This window comes from Syzygium oleosum, unplaced genomic scaffold (assembly GCF_021117445.2).
Source record: "Syzygium oleosum isolate NSW1041296 unplaced genomic scaffold, Sole_v2.1 Sole_v2.48, whole genome shotgun sequence".
Lineage (NCBI taxonomy): Eukaryota > Viridiplantae > Streptophyta > Magnoliopsida > Myrtales > Myrtaceae > Syzygium > Syzygium oleosum.
Window position 1 is genome coordinate 413,718 of NW_026607532.1, and position 17,089 is coordinate 430,806.

General features: G+C 40.0%; 2 protein-coding genes across 2 annotated transcripts; both read left to right on the forward strand.

The window, feature by feature from the left end:
* The first annotated feature begins 8,652 nt into the window (after positions 1-8,652).
* LOC115681416 (nudix hydrolase 17, mitochondrial-like) lies at positions 8,653-10,655 on the forward strand. Its single transcript, XM_030605361.2, has 5 exons — positions 8,653-8,888; positions 9,140-9,251; positions 9,358-9,441; positions 9,923-10,051; positions 10,151-10,655. The coding sequence occupies exons 1-5, from the start codon at positions 8,782-8,784 to the stop codon at positions 10,259-10,261; spliced, it is 543 nt and encodes a 180-aa protein (XP_030461221.1). The 5' UTR covers positions 8,653-8,781; the 3' UTR covers positions 10,262-10,655.
* A 4,270-nt stretch (positions 10,656-14,925) lies between these two features.
* LOC115681415 (plasmodesmata-located protein 7) lies at positions 14,926-16,620 on the forward strand. Its single transcript, XM_030605360.2, has 3 exons — positions 14,926-15,762; positions 16,137-16,250; positions 16,356-16,620. Exons 1-3 carry the CDS (start codon positions 15,036-15,038, stop codon positions 16,361-16,363), a joined length of 849 nt encoding a protein of 282 aa, XP_030461220.2. The 5' UTR covers positions 14,926-15,035; the 3' UTR covers positions 16,364-16,620.
* The last annotated feature ends 469 nt before the right edge of the window (positions 16,621-17,089 follow it).

The following is a 17,089-nucleotide window of genomic DNA, read 5'->3' on the forward strand; positions in this document are numbered from 1 at the left end:
CCACGAAATTTCACGTAGTATGAGAACAGGAGGTCCCGAGTTCCAAATCTTTCCGGACTTCATTTGCCTCCCCAATTAAATATGTCAACGATTAGTATAAGGCAAAAAAATAAAAACAAAAACGACTAGACTAAGCGTGAAGGAGGGGCGATAAAATATTTAAATATGTCAATGCTTAGTACTAAGCAAAAAAAAACAAAGATTAGACAAAGCGTGAGAGGGAGTGATAAAATATTTAAATATTTAAATATTAAACCTCGCTTTTATAGCAGTTGACAGTGGTCCCATAAAATCTTACAATAATAAGGATATATTCACGATCTTCATCGTATCTATTTTTTCTTTTTTACGAAACATCATCATAAATGGCTGGCTGACGAGGTACTACAATGACTTTATATATGTGGTCACTTTCACACTAAGATTTTAGTTTTTAAATTGAATTTTCCGATAATATAATCATACCTCTTATGCTCGGTTAATTGGTAATTATTCGAACGTTTCACGTGAACCGTGTTTACACTATTTTGCTTTACATTGTTAATTATTTATTAATATATGATACGCAAGGCTTTTCGAAGTAACTAACTTAAAATTTAATATAAATATTCAATATTCAAAGTATAGGGGGATTGACATATGATGAAAAGCGCATTCGACCTCTTTTGCAACCCCATTTCTTCAAATCTATATTCCTAGATTGTAAAGCGATTTAGTTTCCCTCCCTTTCTCTCGATCGATATATACATATATATCTTTTTTTAATTTAATTTGTGAAAAAAATAGGATTTAAAGAAGAATGGAATCATTAAAAATCAAAAAAAAGAATCACATAATATCCAATATTTGACATTTACTGGGAAAAATTCCAAAAAAGTCATAAACCTATTGTACCAATTCAGTCCTAAGCTTTTTCACATTGCTACCAATTGACCGTTCTTCCATCTTTTTGTCCCCACTATTAAATTATTCCATCACTGATGAAGATATGAGATCCAATAATCAGCTACTGATTATTTTGCTTGAGATCCAATAATTAGCTACCGATTATTTTGCTTGACAGATCCGTTCTTGTTGAATGAATGTGTGTTCAACCCTACTAGTCCTCTGTTAATTCTCCTTATTTTTCTGGATTTTGTTTTGTTTTGCAGTATTATGGGTTTTGCTCTCCTTCGGTTTGTTTTGCTATGAAGTTTATGTACTTATGATGTATTCATTTGAGCAATGAATACAATTATCTTTCACTAAAAAAAAAATCACGATTTGCACGTTGAACAAGAGGCATATTTAGTAGGGGTGATCGGTTCCAGGGTGGATACCTTTAAACCGGTTCTTAATTTTTAGAACTTAGAACCTACCTTATTTTCCCTAGAATCAGTTTTGGAACTCACCCTATTTTTTGGTCCGTTTCTAGGGTATACTCAAGAACCTATTTTTCTTTCGTTTTTTTTTTTTCCTGGTTTCATTTTTTTACAGCAAAATAATATGAGCAATAAAACGATTAAAGTAAAATATGAACAACAAAAATTCCTATTTGCCAAAAGCAACAATCCATAAGATAAACATGTAATCACGTACAATTATAAACGATAAAAAATTGAAACACATAACAAAAAACATAAATTATAAAACTCCATTCCTCGTTCATTCAAAAAAATATTGCTCCAAATTTTAGCCACATAAAAACAAAACAAACAACGTAGTTATATTGCACATATAAAACCTCAACCTAAAGATTAGAAACAGAGAAATTAGGGTTTTTACTATTATGGAACCGATTAGGAAACCGGTCTAGTTCCCAGGTAGAACTGGTCTGGTTGCACACCCTTAATATTTAGCGAGTCGCCGCCTTCCGAGACTTGCATTGTAATATCCATCCAAAAAGTTTTGACATCCCTGGAAAATCACCAATTTTGATTCCGTTGATCACTTATTTTTCTCCCCATGTCTGGCAAGGATATTCCAAATTAGTGGATGACCCGTCTCATGGGAAAATTAAAAAAATTCAATTTAAATCTATTGTGTGGATACCAATTCAGTCCTAATTTATTTCAATTTTGTCAATATAGTTTTAAACCTTTGCGCAAAATTTCAATGTGGTCCTTCTAGCAAATTGCTGATGTGGTGTTCGGTCATCGCCGTCCGTCTTATATGGCACATTGATGCGGACAACTTATGGATCACCACATTAGCGATTCTTGGCGGCAATTGGTCGGAAGGATTATAATGGAATTTCGCGAAAAAGTTGAAGACTACATTGGCAAAATTGGAAAACTTATGATTAAATTGGCATCCATACAATATATTTAGGACTCATCGGATAATTTGTGCCCCCGCTTCACTATTATATCCAAATTAATCACGGATTCCGGTTTGTCATGGGTCATTCTTGGTAATCACGACTTAATGCTGATGTGATCCACAAATTTCACCGTAATTAGGTCAAACTATGCCGCGCATACATCATCCATGCTTTTCATAAAAATAAAACTAGTCGGTCCATCCCATATGATGCACAAAAGCTGCGCATCAAACTTTCGACGTGGCCAAACATAGAATTATCATTGTGACCGAACTTTCTCTTTACTTTCTCTTTATATAAATATTCAAGAGAGAGAGAGAGCACAAAAGTTTGAAATGTAAACGTTCAAAACTTTAGCGAAATAAAGTAATATGTAAAGTATATATATTGGCTACATTATTCAAGATTGGAGTATAGCGGATCGCACGCCTGATTAATCTGCAAAGTCTAAGGGACTATGAATATTTTATTCACTTTCGCGTCAAAAGCTTAGCCGGTAAACCTTATATTATATGAAAAAAAAACCTTATATTATATAGGACACTCTAGAAATCTCTCCCTTTGCGAGGTTTCGAATTTCTATTTTCTGCTTCTCATAAGAATTCAAAAATTTATTCCATTTTTCGCACACGTCCATGAAATTTTGTTTTCCTTCCCCTCCGCTCCTTCTTAAATAAAGCATTGCTCTTGCATTTCGCTTGTTCGGATAGTCCCGTTAGGTATTTTTATTTTTTTTGTTAGACTGATTTCCCGAAAGAAACTTACGTTATATGGGGCTTGCTCTTATGAGCTAAAGGACCAGTCGATTTAAAATATTATTTAAATTTTAAAATGTCATGAAAAGATTATATGTGGATGGAAATTTTCAAATATTTCGGATTAAATAAAAAAAAATGGAAAAACAAAGACCGTGTTGGCACGTCGTTTTTTGGGTATGCTAATTGCCAAATAAGATGGTTCCATCGCTGACTCAGTAAAGAGCTGATAATAAAGCTGCGCATAAAACAAGAGAAAAAAAAAATTAAACGGGATAAAGTAAAAGGCACGTCATCATATGAAAAAGACCGCACAACTTAGGAAAAAGCAACATATAATTAAATACGGAGTGAAGGTTTGACATCGAAGATCGGGCTTAATTCTTAAAAAAAAAAATCTCTCGACTTTAGGTTTTAACCCAATTTCATTATTATTTTTTTTTGGTCTAAAAAAAATACAAACTTTCACTATAGCAGATCCGAGCAGAAATTTCTAACTTCAGTCTAAGGTCGACAAAAAAAACGTATCAACAAGCTTCGAGAGCAGAAATTCCTCATTTCCACACTGTTTCTACCAACTTCTAGGTGAAGAAATAGAGTAAAACCTCACGCTTCGACCTCAAAAGTGACAAGCCAAGCCAGCAACCAAGATTCAATCCCTCCGAAAAGAGAACAACAGATCATCCAAGCACATTATAACTGTAAACTTCGAAGGAAAAAAAAAAATTCTAACGTACACATGCACCAACCAACACCATAGGGCATGCGTCTCTCTTTGGCTTCAACACCGGATAACAAAACGCTAGGTCCTTCGAGAAAGAGAGATCCTACAAACGCTAATTGATTCTAATGTTGATAATTTTGAAAAAATTAGCGGCGATTGTTGGATGTAGGGACATATGTAGAATTATAGTGAAAGTTCGTGAATATTTTTAGATAAAAAATATTCGGGGCAAAATTGAAATATGACCTAAAGTGAGCTTTTTTTCTAGAGGTTAAGCATCGGACAACGACTCTACTGTTCACATGTTACGTGGTTTCCATTCCATGAAAATCAAATAAAGACAAGGGAAAAGCCGCAATTGTCGCCATCAAAAAACTGTTCCCACCGCACACTATAAGCTGCAAAATTAGGCCAATTTGGACACGACAATGACTACTTCCCCAATTTTTTAATTTGACAAGGAAGACAACATCAATGATTTTAAAATCAATTTCTTTTTTGGTCGAAGATATTAAATCAATTTATGTGCGAATTTTATGTGGCAACTGGGCGAACCTCGAATGACGTCGGGTGGGAACCATCCTATGCCAATGCAACGCCACTTGTGACACAAATTTAAACAGTCAGAGGATTTGATAGCGCAAAATAAAACTTAAAAGATCAAATAGCACAAAGCCACAGACTTAGAGAACTAAAACTATACTAATTACCTGGAACCTACTAGTTGCAACATGTTCCTTATTTTTTGGAACTTATAACCTACCATGCATACCATATAACCTACCTTGTCATGGGTTTCAGGTTCCGTATAAGTTCCACCTATATTATTAATTGAAAGATTACAGTTAAAAATTACCTTTTATGATCACTACTTACTGTTACAATTCACAGATCACGATTTATATTTATACACACGAAACATATGAAACATTAGCAAGATAATAGTCTCAGTCATAATTTGGAAGCTTAGACTTCATCGAACGCCATGAAATACTGTGGGATTGGGTGAAGACACAGACCAATAAAAACACAAAAACTTATTTCAGGTTCTCGATTTCAGGTTCCAGGTGGAGCCCGTCGAAATTGGTTCCCCAATATTTGAAAACTGAAATCTACTCTGCATACCTTGGAACCGGACAAGTTCTCACTGGTCCGGTTCTCAAGTTCCAGGTTCTACTCTGAAACCTGAAACCATGCTCATCCCTACAAGAAATTATCGGCAGTCTAGAGAAGTTATTTAGGACACGTCTAATGCGAGCAAGCGAGTGAAATTGACATTTTATGTTCGAAACTGGAGCATCAATCGAAATCGAAACGGAATAACAAAACGACCTAAAAAGTAAATGCACGGACGTTTTCCTCTTTATTAGTCCAGATCTGTGATGCCCTATTTCATACCTGGGATCGAACACGATCATCACATTGTCGGTTCTAGAAACATGATCCTTACACAGTCATTGAGCGCAAGGGCAGCGCCAAATAAAGTCGGTACGCAAAATTTCTTAATTTTGGTGCTCGAGTATCTTTCGGTAGTTGAAGATCTTGGTCGGTTGCTTCGTGGACGTGGGACGAGAACATCTTAAATATTATTGTTTTTGTGTAACCTGATGTGGCTCGAGTAGCCAATTATAAGATGACCATCATCATCATCATCATAAGGTGTATGGTAATGTTTTTATTCTCGCTGATACGGAGGAGATCCGTGATCGATACTCGTCTGTGCATATTGGTGGGCTACCAACGTGGTAGTTGCGCATCATAAAATAATATGTCATCGGCTTGTATTTGGGTAAATAGTTTTTATTCCACATCGTCACATTATTTTTGTTGCATATGACGAAATAAAATTAATGGATTTACTCACCTTCATTTTATACATGCAAATATTTTAAATTCATGCTATTATATTTAATACCGGATCGAGTGGTAAGATGATTACCATCATTTAATGTACAAACAAACTTTTGTTTAGTATGTATACAACGGCGTTGAGTAACCTTGACCCGTTCTTAGGATTTTTGTAATGTATTGAATTCTTCTTTTGGATGTGTATCAATAGAAGGGTGATCGATATTAATGTAAAGGTGCATATGTACATTAGCTAAACTAGTTTGATTCCTCGTGTGGGATGATGGGTAGATATATATATATATATATATATATATATATATATATTTATGTTTATGCACGTACAAGAAAATATTATAAAATATAAATAAATGAATATAGGAAAGGACCACCAATATCCTAAATTTGTATCGGTGTACCAAAACATAGGGATTTTTTTTGTGAAACCGATACAACTTTGGAGTTTTGGCTATACAAATAATAAATGTTTTGAACTATGAGTGTCACAATGTGTATATATTTAGGATTTTTGGTGACACGATAAGAAATTCGGGATATTTTAGGACATGACTAATGTGAATGACTGAAATTGACATTTTTAAAAAGAGCGCCGCTTTTCCTCTCTCCTCTCCAGGGTTTTCTCTCTCCTCCTCTTATTTTCACACGACTTTCTTTTTCAACCTCCCATGGGAGGGAGGGTTTGAGTGAGATCTCTCCCTCCCCTCCCTTTTTCCATTTTTCTTTGGCCGATTTGAATTTTTGTTCTGTTTTTCTTACTTTCCTCTCGTTTTGTGGAACATTGTAAGGGTTTTACCTTCACAAGTGTCAGATCTCGTTTAACTATGTTACTTTGAATGACGATGGTGTTGGGGATACCGAACCTAGGCGCGCATCAACAAAAAGGCAAATCCATAGCAACAAATAGAGATCTCGGCATGTGCTCATCATTAAAGACGGATTCGATGATCTGTCGCTAAGCCACAGTTTGGCTCTCTGAGCGGGTGATCCACAGCCTTCTTCTGATGATTCATCTTGTTATTCTCCGGCTTGTTCTATTTTGAAGCTGTCCGAGACTTGTCTCGGTTTGTAGTCGGACAGATTTTTCGATTATATTTCATGTTGGAAACCGGAGGCAGAGGTTGAAGTCGCGCAGCAGCAAAATGACGAACGTCCTAAAACGCAATCCATGGACGCTTTCCCATTCCGTTTCATACGCAAATTTGATGCTGCGAACCAAACGATCTGTGATGCCCCTCTTCTCATTCACACGGCTTTGGGCCTCCAACACACGATCATCACATTGCTGGTGTTCTAGAAAAACACCGAAATCCCTCAACACAATCATTGAGCGGCGCCCGCAAAATAAAATATACAAACAAAAGTCGTGCGTGAAGATTTCTTCGGTTTTGCTGGTGGCCGTGTCCCCTTCGGTTGTTGAAAATCCGGGCCGATTGCTTCGCGGAAGAGAATTTCCACATCATTACTGTTTGGGATAACGACACAAACAGTCCCTGAACTTTGACTCAATGTGCAATTTGATCCCTGAACTTTTAATTTGTTCAATGTAGTCCCTGAACTTTAACCTAATATTCAATTTGGTCCATGAACTTTTAATTTATTCAATGTGGTCCCTGAATTTTTAATATGTGTTCAATTTAGTCCCTGAACTATATGAAAATATTCAATATAGTCCCTGCACTTGAATTAATGGAAGGACTACATTGAACATTTTCAAATAGTTCAGGGACTAAATTGAACACATATTAAAAGTTCAGGGACCACATTGAACAAATTAAAAGTTCAGGGACCAAATTAAACATTAGGTTAAAGTTTAGGGACTATATTGAACAAATTAAAAGTTCATGGATCAAATTGCACATTGAGTCAAAGTTCAGGGACTGTTTGTCATTATCCTTACTGTTTTGACTGTTTTGATGGAGGGAGGTCTCTTTTTTCCTGAAATTTAAGCCTAACGATTTCGCTAGATTGATCGAGTCCCGATCCTTTTCTCGTGCTATCCGCTCGTGTACTTTTCCGCTGCACCGGACAAATCATGTGGAAAAAATAGGGGATCTCTTGGAATTTTTATATCTCCTTTTATCTTTTTCTGGGGCCAAGACAAATGTCGTGGTTATGCGATCCTATCGGGGCGCGATTTGATAATTTCGTGCGACCCTCGAATCAATGAGATGGGAGAAAGCACCGACAATTCCATTTCGTACGGTCTCGCTTATAGTTTCGAGTTTTCTGGAAAGTTCGAGACACGCGATGCTCGATGATACGGGTGATGTCGGCATCCGGAAAAAAAAAAGGAAAAAAACAACTCGATACGAGTTCGAGCTGGACGCTCGGGGCTCCACCTGTCAATCAATTGTCGACCGAGCTGATGCCGAGGATCGCGATGCAGACCCCGACCATTTTCGACCCGGCCCCGACCCCGACCACGGGTCTACTACGTTCATTGTATGAGTTTATCCGGGTATCTTCTTGGAACGATTCTCTTTCTTTGGGAGAAAGGGAAACTTCTTAGGGCTTAAAATTTATAAAAAATAAATTTTTTTTTATTTTTTATGGGGCTTAGCTTTGTCCACGTCAAAAACGCTGCCGTCCCGCCCGGGGTGGGAGCAATTGGTTTTTGACGAGACGGGAGCAACGCGACATGCCACGTGACGCGTCAGCGACACGTCGTCGTCTCGAAACAAATCCCACACACGTCGATGGTCCCCACCACGACCCCCCACGCCCCCCCCGGCCACCCCAAAATTACCCTTTTGACCCCGGAGGCCCCGACAAAACCGAAACTCACGACGGGCCCCACACGCCGGCCCCCACACAATAAAGTAATCCGGGGCTCCCTCGCCGCTTGTCTCGATCTTCCAAAAGTCTTCTTCATCCCCCACCGTCGTCATTATTAAACGGGGTACGAGCTCGGCCTTATCTCGTCGCTCATCGCTACCATAAATACCTCCACAGGCAGGCGAAGCTCTCTCTCCAAGGAACGTGTACTGCTCAGCGATTTCAGCTCCTCCTCCTCCTCCCTCTGCGTTGTTCTTCCACTTTGTGTCCGCGCCGTGTTGTTGTTGTTGTTGTTGTGTGGTCGTCGGAAAATCTTGGGAGAAGGGTGTGTGTGTCGGGAGGTGATAGCAGTAGACATGGTCGCTCTGGTGTCCCAAGAGAACATGGTCACCCCCACTCTGGTGTCTCGCACCGGCAGGCACCTGCAGCGGTACAGCAAGCATGGCTCTCGCCAAGTCGTCGGGTTCGTCTCTCTCTGTCTCTCTCTGTGTTTGATTATTGGTTCTGATTCGATGTGAGCCAGAATCCTGAAATTGATGTTCGAGGCTACTACTGATGGTTCCACGCGGAACACAGTAGAGTCTTGAGATATTCGAGAAAGACGAGGTTTATGTCTCGGATAGAGTCTGAAATTGACAAGAATTGCATTTTAAGCCTCTACTGTGTACTGAACGACTCGTTCTTGGTTTCGGTTTCGTGCCGTTGTATTTGCAGGTGCATCCCGTACAGATACAAGAGCAGAGAAGGTGGTTCTTTGGTGGGCGAGAAGGAAGTGGAGGTGCTTGTCATAAGTTCCCAGAAAGGGAAAGGCCTGCTGTTTCCCAAGGTAAATGATTTGCTCATTTTTGAATGGTATGGTTTTCATAGGTTGAAATTAAGTGATTTGACTGTAAATCTCACCACGCCTTTTGTCCGTTGCTTGTTTGGCTCAGGGAGGTTGGGAAATGGATGAATCCATCATAGCCGCAGCTGTGCGGGAGACCATGGAGGAAGCCGGCGTCCGAGGTACTATTGAGGTGAGCGACTTCATACCGCAGTCTTGCACTGCAAACAGGATCTTTCAAGAATAGAAGTTGATTTGTGCAAAAACAAGAAAGTTCTGAAATTTCGCAGGGCATGAGTATTGGCACGTGAGCGTTGACCTCTAGTAGTCAAGACCGTTTCTTCATATGTATCTGTTTTGATGTGGGCAGCTCATGGTTTCTCTCTAATTTTGAATAGCTGAACTTTGATGGAAAAATGACCAGCATTTTCCTTGAAAATTAGTCTTTGCCTAAGCTCGAAAATTCCCGATTTATCAATCTGTGCCCAAGAAGCATGAATAGAAAATCTGAATAGGTTGAGTCGTTGGAAAGTCAACTGAACGTTAAATGCGTACATCTCTTGTACACGATGGCACCTGAGATGAAAGAGTAGAGTCCATGACTTCGTTCGAGTCCCCGAGAAGATGCGCCCAGGCTATTGACACTGAACCGCGGTTCCTTTCCTGTGTTTCAGAAGCAATTAGGTAAATGGAGTTTCAAAAGCAAGAGCCAGGACGCGGTTTACGAAGGATACATGTTCCCGTTGCTCGTGATCGAGCAGCTGGAAAACTGGCCGGAGAAGAATGTCCGTGAAAGACACTGGGTAAGAGCCCGTGTCCGAAAGCTTTTACTTTCTGTGCTGCTAACTAATGAAAAGCTAGATTATTTAGCGAATCTGATGACGGATGAATTGTCGATGCAGATGAACGTGAGAGAAGCTAGAGAGAAATGTCAGCATGGGTGGATGAAGGAAGCCCTGGACGTTCTAGTGAACCGTATCGCATCTAAGGAAGGAGATCGTCCCTCGCTGTGACATTGCTCGATCGGACTGTGTATATAGGATCATAGTGATCACTGAACGGAGTAAAAGAGATAGAGTCACAACTTTTTCGATCCCAAGCAGTTTGGGGAGAGGATTAGGGGTTGTGAAGTTGTATCGTTTAGATACACTGAGGCGGGCCGTTGGAGCTAGTAGAGGTTCAGGAACGAGTTCGTCCGTGTGTTCAAGCCAAATGTATAGCATTGTTTCTCATGGCAAAAGGATCCGTGAAATCGCTCGCCCCACTTAATTTTCAAGTGATTGTACAACGTCGTTTTTTCAGTCTTTTTCCATCCTTTTGGTCCTCGCTAACATCACGAATTGAAATCTGTGAGGAATGTAAAGGAGACAAAACAGAGCAATGAGTAAACTGATTATTGCTGTGAAATGTTGTGCCAAAACTCTTGAGTGTCTGGTCAGCTCTCCAAGTCCCTTAACCAAAGCTAACTGCAGGGGGGGGGGGGGGAACAATGAGCATCTGCTAATGCATCCCCACTAATGACAGGATCAACTCTACTACAGCTCCTGCTCATCTTCCACACCACACTTTCCAATTCCAACATTTATGACTTGCCATAACAAGTATGTTCCGGAATTAACTCGACAATCCCCGACCCAAGTCTGACGCGAGAATAACTCGGCCGCCAGTGACGAGCGGTCAGTGTTCCAGCATCGTCCTGGCCGTGCCGCGTAACGCTCGGTTCTGTCTTCATGTTATGGTGAAAAAACTTAATTGGACTTGATAACAAGCAATGGATGGAATTGGGAATTCAGAAATACAGAGCCAGATGAAGTGATGAGCTCTGAATTTTCACCGGCAAAAGTTTTTAGAGGATATCTTGAGCCAGCTTGTTTTTGGATTGATTTTGAATTACAAACTTTTATCGATGTTACTAACTTTCATATTCAAATATCAACTACATTTAGTGAATTTCCAACTGTTTGCCAATGAAGTCTTCAGTTACTTTTAGGCTATCAACTCTTATTTGAGCCGTACACATTTTTTTATCTAATTCTCTTGAGTTACCAAATTCTCTAACTATTTTATTCATAGTTACCTCTCCAATATGATGTTATAAAAGTTATTCGAGCTATGTACCGACCTTTTTCTCGATGAAATTTCCAACAGATCTTACTTGAACCACTTATCAATATTTTGCTGGTTAGCTTCGAAATACTAATTTTTCTAATAACTTATCTATTTTTGTTGAAACCCACTTTTATACTCAATTACCGACTTTTTTTTGGACTATTTTCTTTCTAATGAAGTTGCCAACTACTTGTGAGTTATCGAATCTTATTTGAGTCGCTTGCCAATGTTTGGTCGGCTCCAAATTATCAACTTTTCTAATAACGTACCGACTTTTTTTTTAAAGTTCCCAACTATTTCATAAGGGTTGCACTTGTTCTATTCCCACAACAGTTAAAACACTCCCTATCATAATGTTTTGACAATATTAACCTCTATGGGCCCTACCTTTTTTAAGGGGTTTTTCTTCTCTCTTTTCTTGTTGTGCCACTTTCCTTCTTCTCATTTATTTCTCTCCGATCTCTCTCTTTCTAAAACACCTCGCTCATTTCAATAACAGACAAGTTTTTGACACCCAACATCCGCCACCGGCACACAAAAAAATAAAAAAAACATTCATCACCGACACAAGCAATCCACGGAGTTGAAGCCCTAATTTGCAAAAACCTCCTACTCACCCAACTAGTCCTCTTCCACCTACATTTCTTCAACTCAAAGCTTATAACTGTAAGTAAAAAACTCAAGTTATATCTCTTCACTCTTTATCCCCATTCCGTCCCTTTCATTCTCTGTGTTATTTGTTGTCCCCTTCGCATCAAACTTTTCAATTGATCGATCTCGAAGACAAGAAAAACACTCCATCCAAGATTCTAATCCAGGAGCTGAAGCCCTCACCCAAATCCTCATCAAGCTCATTAGTAATGCCTGCTTCTCGGTCTTGGTCTTCTTGGTCCTGATCGTCACCATCATCGCCAATTGACCATCACCTACCAGCCTTCAGATCCATGGCTCAAATCCGCCCTTGCTCTCACTAAGTTGTTTACGCAAACCGAAAATGCCACCTTCAAGAACGACAATCTCATCCTCAAGACCGGCAAGAATTTGCCCCTCCTCACCCCTGCGTCTCTCCTACTTCCCCTCTGATCTCGGTCGCCGAGCTGCCATTGCTGGCGATTAAGAGGGCTAAAGAGGTGATTGCAAACTCGACCCTTGCCCTTATGCGATAAGGGGACCCTCAAAGTCTAAGGCTGCCAATTGTTCGGATCCCCATGTTCTTATTGCCGTTAAAAAGTTCAATGCGAGAGCCTTTAGGTTTATTGTGTTATTGGGTATCAAATTCCGATTAAAGATTCAAAAGATGACGAGTGAGACGTGGCCCAGACAAAGTGACAAAATAGACCACAAAAGGGAGTCTTCTTCTTTTTTTTGACATGTACTAACCATGATCGGAACAGAAAGAAGTAAAAAAAGAGGGCGGTGGGACCCACGAGAAAAGACAAAGAAGAAAAATCACAACCAAACAAAAAAAGATGCTTGGAAAAAGTGGGACCTATAAAAGTGATTGTCAAAATACTGTGATAGAACGTGTTTTAGCTACGATGGAAGTGGAAAAAACGCGACCATTTCGTAAAACACTAGCGTTTATTAAAAGTATATATAGCGAGTTATTACTTATTGAAAAGTCAACCCCTTCGGCCACTAGCATGTACCGTCCCTGATGCAGAGGCCGATGTGCCCTGTGCAAAAAATGGGCACAAATGGGCCATGTATACATGCAACAAAACAAATGGGCCACGCCAGCCCGGCCCATTTGTTATCACAGACGGGCTTACATTTCTCTTTCCTCTTTTGCCCCAACCATCTTCTTTGCCTAATTATCCTCTAGTTCCTTTTGTTTCGCGAAAAAAAAAATTTAAAAAAGATTTTTTAAAAAATTATTACCTGTATCGCTTGAAATAATCAGTAAATATAAAATATTTTCATTATCGACAACAATATATGTCTAAACAATTTCATGGACGATGAAAATATCTCGTCCATTCATTTTTGTAAGTGATTCGAGTGATTAATTTTTTGCTCGTGTATCTTCACTCGACAAAGCTTCTGCTCATCACAAAAAAAAAAAGTCCTCGACGGTCATCTAAATTAACATCTTCGAATCGAAAAAGAGAACCGTTAGCCAGGTCTCCACACCCAAAAAAAATATAGGGTTAATATCACGAAAAACCCCAAACTGATACTCATGTGACAAATTTACCAAAAACTAATTTTTTGACTATTAAAATCCTCAAACTGGTACATTTGTGAAAAATTTACTTTTCGTTAGTTTTCGTTAAATTGGATTAATACCACAAAAAATTACAAACTTATACACCTATGACGAACGGAGGGCAAAACATAAAGCTGATACATCAATCAATTGCCGAGTGTCATTTAATAAAGTAATTTCATAGTAAAATTTAACGAAAACAAATTGAGGGTAAATTTGTCACAGGTGTACCAGTTTGTGGTTTTTGGTGATTAAAAAATTAGTTCGAAATAAAATTATTACAGGTGTACCAGATTGTGGTGTTTTTTGTGCTATTAATCCAAAAAAATATATGTGCACAAGACGAATCCCTCTTTGACAGAGAAGTGGTTTAACACTTGGAGAGCACAAATCCTTTATGATCAGCTTGGAAACGAGAAAGCTTGCGGACGAAGTTCATGCAAAGCAAAGCCATGCAATTATGGGATCGCCCCCTTTTGATCGTGCTCGCCATATCATCAAAGCTCAATTATGCACAGAAACCTTAGGGTTGAAAGTGGCTCTTTACGTTCGACAGAAAGCAAAAGCGGATGAAGAAAAAGGAGACGCTCTGTCTTCCGATCGTTTTTCTGAAGGATTTTGCATATAGAAACGGTAGAAGACAAATGCTTTTCGAGCGGTGTGGTCTGCTGATCTTTTTAGTCAGTCATTTCAAGTTGCTTCGCTTTCTGGTTACTTTACATGCACGAGTAATTTCTTCCCTGAGATCTGGTGTGTTTTGTCAGTCTCTCTACCTCCGCTTATGATGATATACCCGATAAGGAGATAGTAAACCACATCGAGTTATTTCTCCGAAGTATGTAGAGAAACGTACTTTATATCTGATTTGTGAAAATCATCGATTATCGATTTTTCATTTAAGCACCCGACAAAAGTCTGTCACATCACTTAATAAACCCATTTAGTAGATGCGTCTAAGCATCTCTTACATTTTTTTTTATATAAATAATATAGCGTCATGGTCGTCGTGTCTTTTGCGGAAACAAAACAACTGCATATTGACAATGCACGAAATCAAGAACCATTAGAGTTGTGAGTCAATTTGTACTTACAATTTGTTGCGGACTCTCCTCTTTATGCTTCATTTTTCTCTTCAATAATAGCCCTTTTTCACCTCGCGCTACATCCTATTAGCACTCTCAACGTACAAGACACCTCACTCATAATCATATACCCAAGTGCTTAAATTAATCGATAATCAATAAAGGGGATCAACTAAAGATATCCAACTAGGATTCTACTGTCTTTCTCGCAACTTTTAACACATTCAAAGTAAACATACACTATTCACATAAAGCAAAAGCTGCCTTCCCTGAGAGTATCCTCCAACTTATTTGAGCCGAGAATCTATACTGCATAGGCATTACATTCATGCACATAATGAAAAGTTAAGAAGGCCAGTAGCACTTAGCCTCTCTAGATGTGCAACCATGTCTAGAACAGCAAAACTCATCTCCCTCTTGATCATCACCATCGTCATCCTCTTCATTGATCCTGCACATTCCTATACCGATTCATTCCTCTATGGAGGCTGCTCCCACCTTAAATACACCCCCAACTCGGCCTACAAGTGGAACGTCAACTCACTCCTCACCTCGCTCGTGAACTCGGCCACCTACTCGTCCTACAACAAGTTCACGATCGTGGGCTTGAGCCCGCAGGATGTTGTCTACGGGCTCTTCCAGTGCCGGGGCGACCTGTCCATGCCCGAGTGCGCCACGTGCGTGGCCCGCGCAGTGAGCCAGCTCGGGGCCCTCTGCTCCCACACGTGCGGTGGCGCGGTGCAGCTGCAGGGGTGCTACTCCAAGTACGACAACGACACCTTCCTTGGGGTGGAGGACAAGGCCGAGGTGATGAAGAGGTGCGGGCCCTCGGACGGGTATGACGCGGATGCGATGGGCCGGAGGGATGCAGTCCTGGCGAGCCTCGCAAGCGCGGGCGGCCCTTACCGGGTGGGCGGGTCAGGGAAAGTTCTGGGCATGACCCAGTGCGTAGGGGATCTGAGCGCGGGGCAGTGTCAGGATTGCACGGCGGAGGCAATCGGGCGGCTGAAAAGCGAGTGTGGCACGGGGGTGTATGGTGACATATTCTTAGCCAAGTGCTATGCTAGGTACTCAACCAAAGGGGCACAATCGTTCTCCAAGGCGAATGATGGTGGTGAGTGATTACTTCTCTATTTTCTTGTGTTCTTTACACACTAGATCAGGTGACATGTGATGAATAATATTACAGATACAACATCACTAACCAACCAAATCTGCATTATCTATTGCAATTATTTAACATGCGGGGCCATTAGAATGCCCAACCAAAGTGCAAAGACATGACCAGTTGACACTATAACTTCAACACAACACATGGTATAAGCTGCTACCAATGCCAAATGATCGACTTCTCGGACAACGGTCTAGTTTAGTATGCCATGACAAAGAAAGTACAGCAACAGTTCTTTAGGAAACAGACGATCGCCGCCGATCGGATCGAGTAATTTAGATCAGGTTTATCTATGCAATTTCGTTCTTGAAATGCAGGGAAACCAAGGGACAGAGGTACGAAGACGTTCGCGATCATCGTGGGTCTGCTAGGTGGAATTGCTCTGCTCATCATCTTCCTGACTTTCATAAGGAAGGTGTTTCAGGGAGGAGGTAAGCATCTACATGAAAGAACACCAGAGAAAAATACTAACACGCCTTCGATAAGGCTGTAAAAGATGATTATAATTTGATGGTGTCTTCATTTTCCTTGTGCAGGTAAATAACGAGGTTGAGATATATTCGGGCAAGATGCGCCGTCGTGTTTGACTCTATTCATGTCCGATAAGTTTGAGGAAGAAAAAAAGAAGAAGATGCATTTGATCAAACAGTTCATTTGTAAGGAATCAAAATAAGGCAAAGCTTCGATTTGTTGTGCACGTCAAGATGCTGTATTCGATTAAATGCTAAAAACTTCATGCTTGCACTTGCTCGATTTTACTTAACCTGACCGCGACGAGGTGTATTTCCTTCTTCACTTTGCAAGAGATTAAAATGATATAGAAAGAAATTCTCGACCCCAACATAATTATCTTTGGCTAGACCAAGTGCGGGGACTGGGGGTCCCCTTTTGTCCAGGGAAGGAGGGTGCACAAAGCCAATATAGATGTTGATTCCATTAGATATCGTCACGAGTTTGAGCACGCGTATGAAATCCGATCCGCCTTACTTTCTCATTTTATCGGGGGATAATCTTGGAAGGCCCAAAAGCGAGATCGAATATTCAAGTTCTTTAGAAAAAGATAAGAGCTGAACTGATGCTTTCATTTAACGCGAAGCATTCTCTCTGGTTGTCAGCGCCACTTAAATTCTTCTAGTAGCTGGACACCGCTACGTTTGGTTTCGGATCTCGTCTTCTGTTTTTTCTTCCTTTTCCTTTCCTTTTTTTCTCTTTTGAGGCACGTTAAGGTTTTGAATTGAGTAGTGGTGTTGCTCTTCTAGGCAGGTGCTTT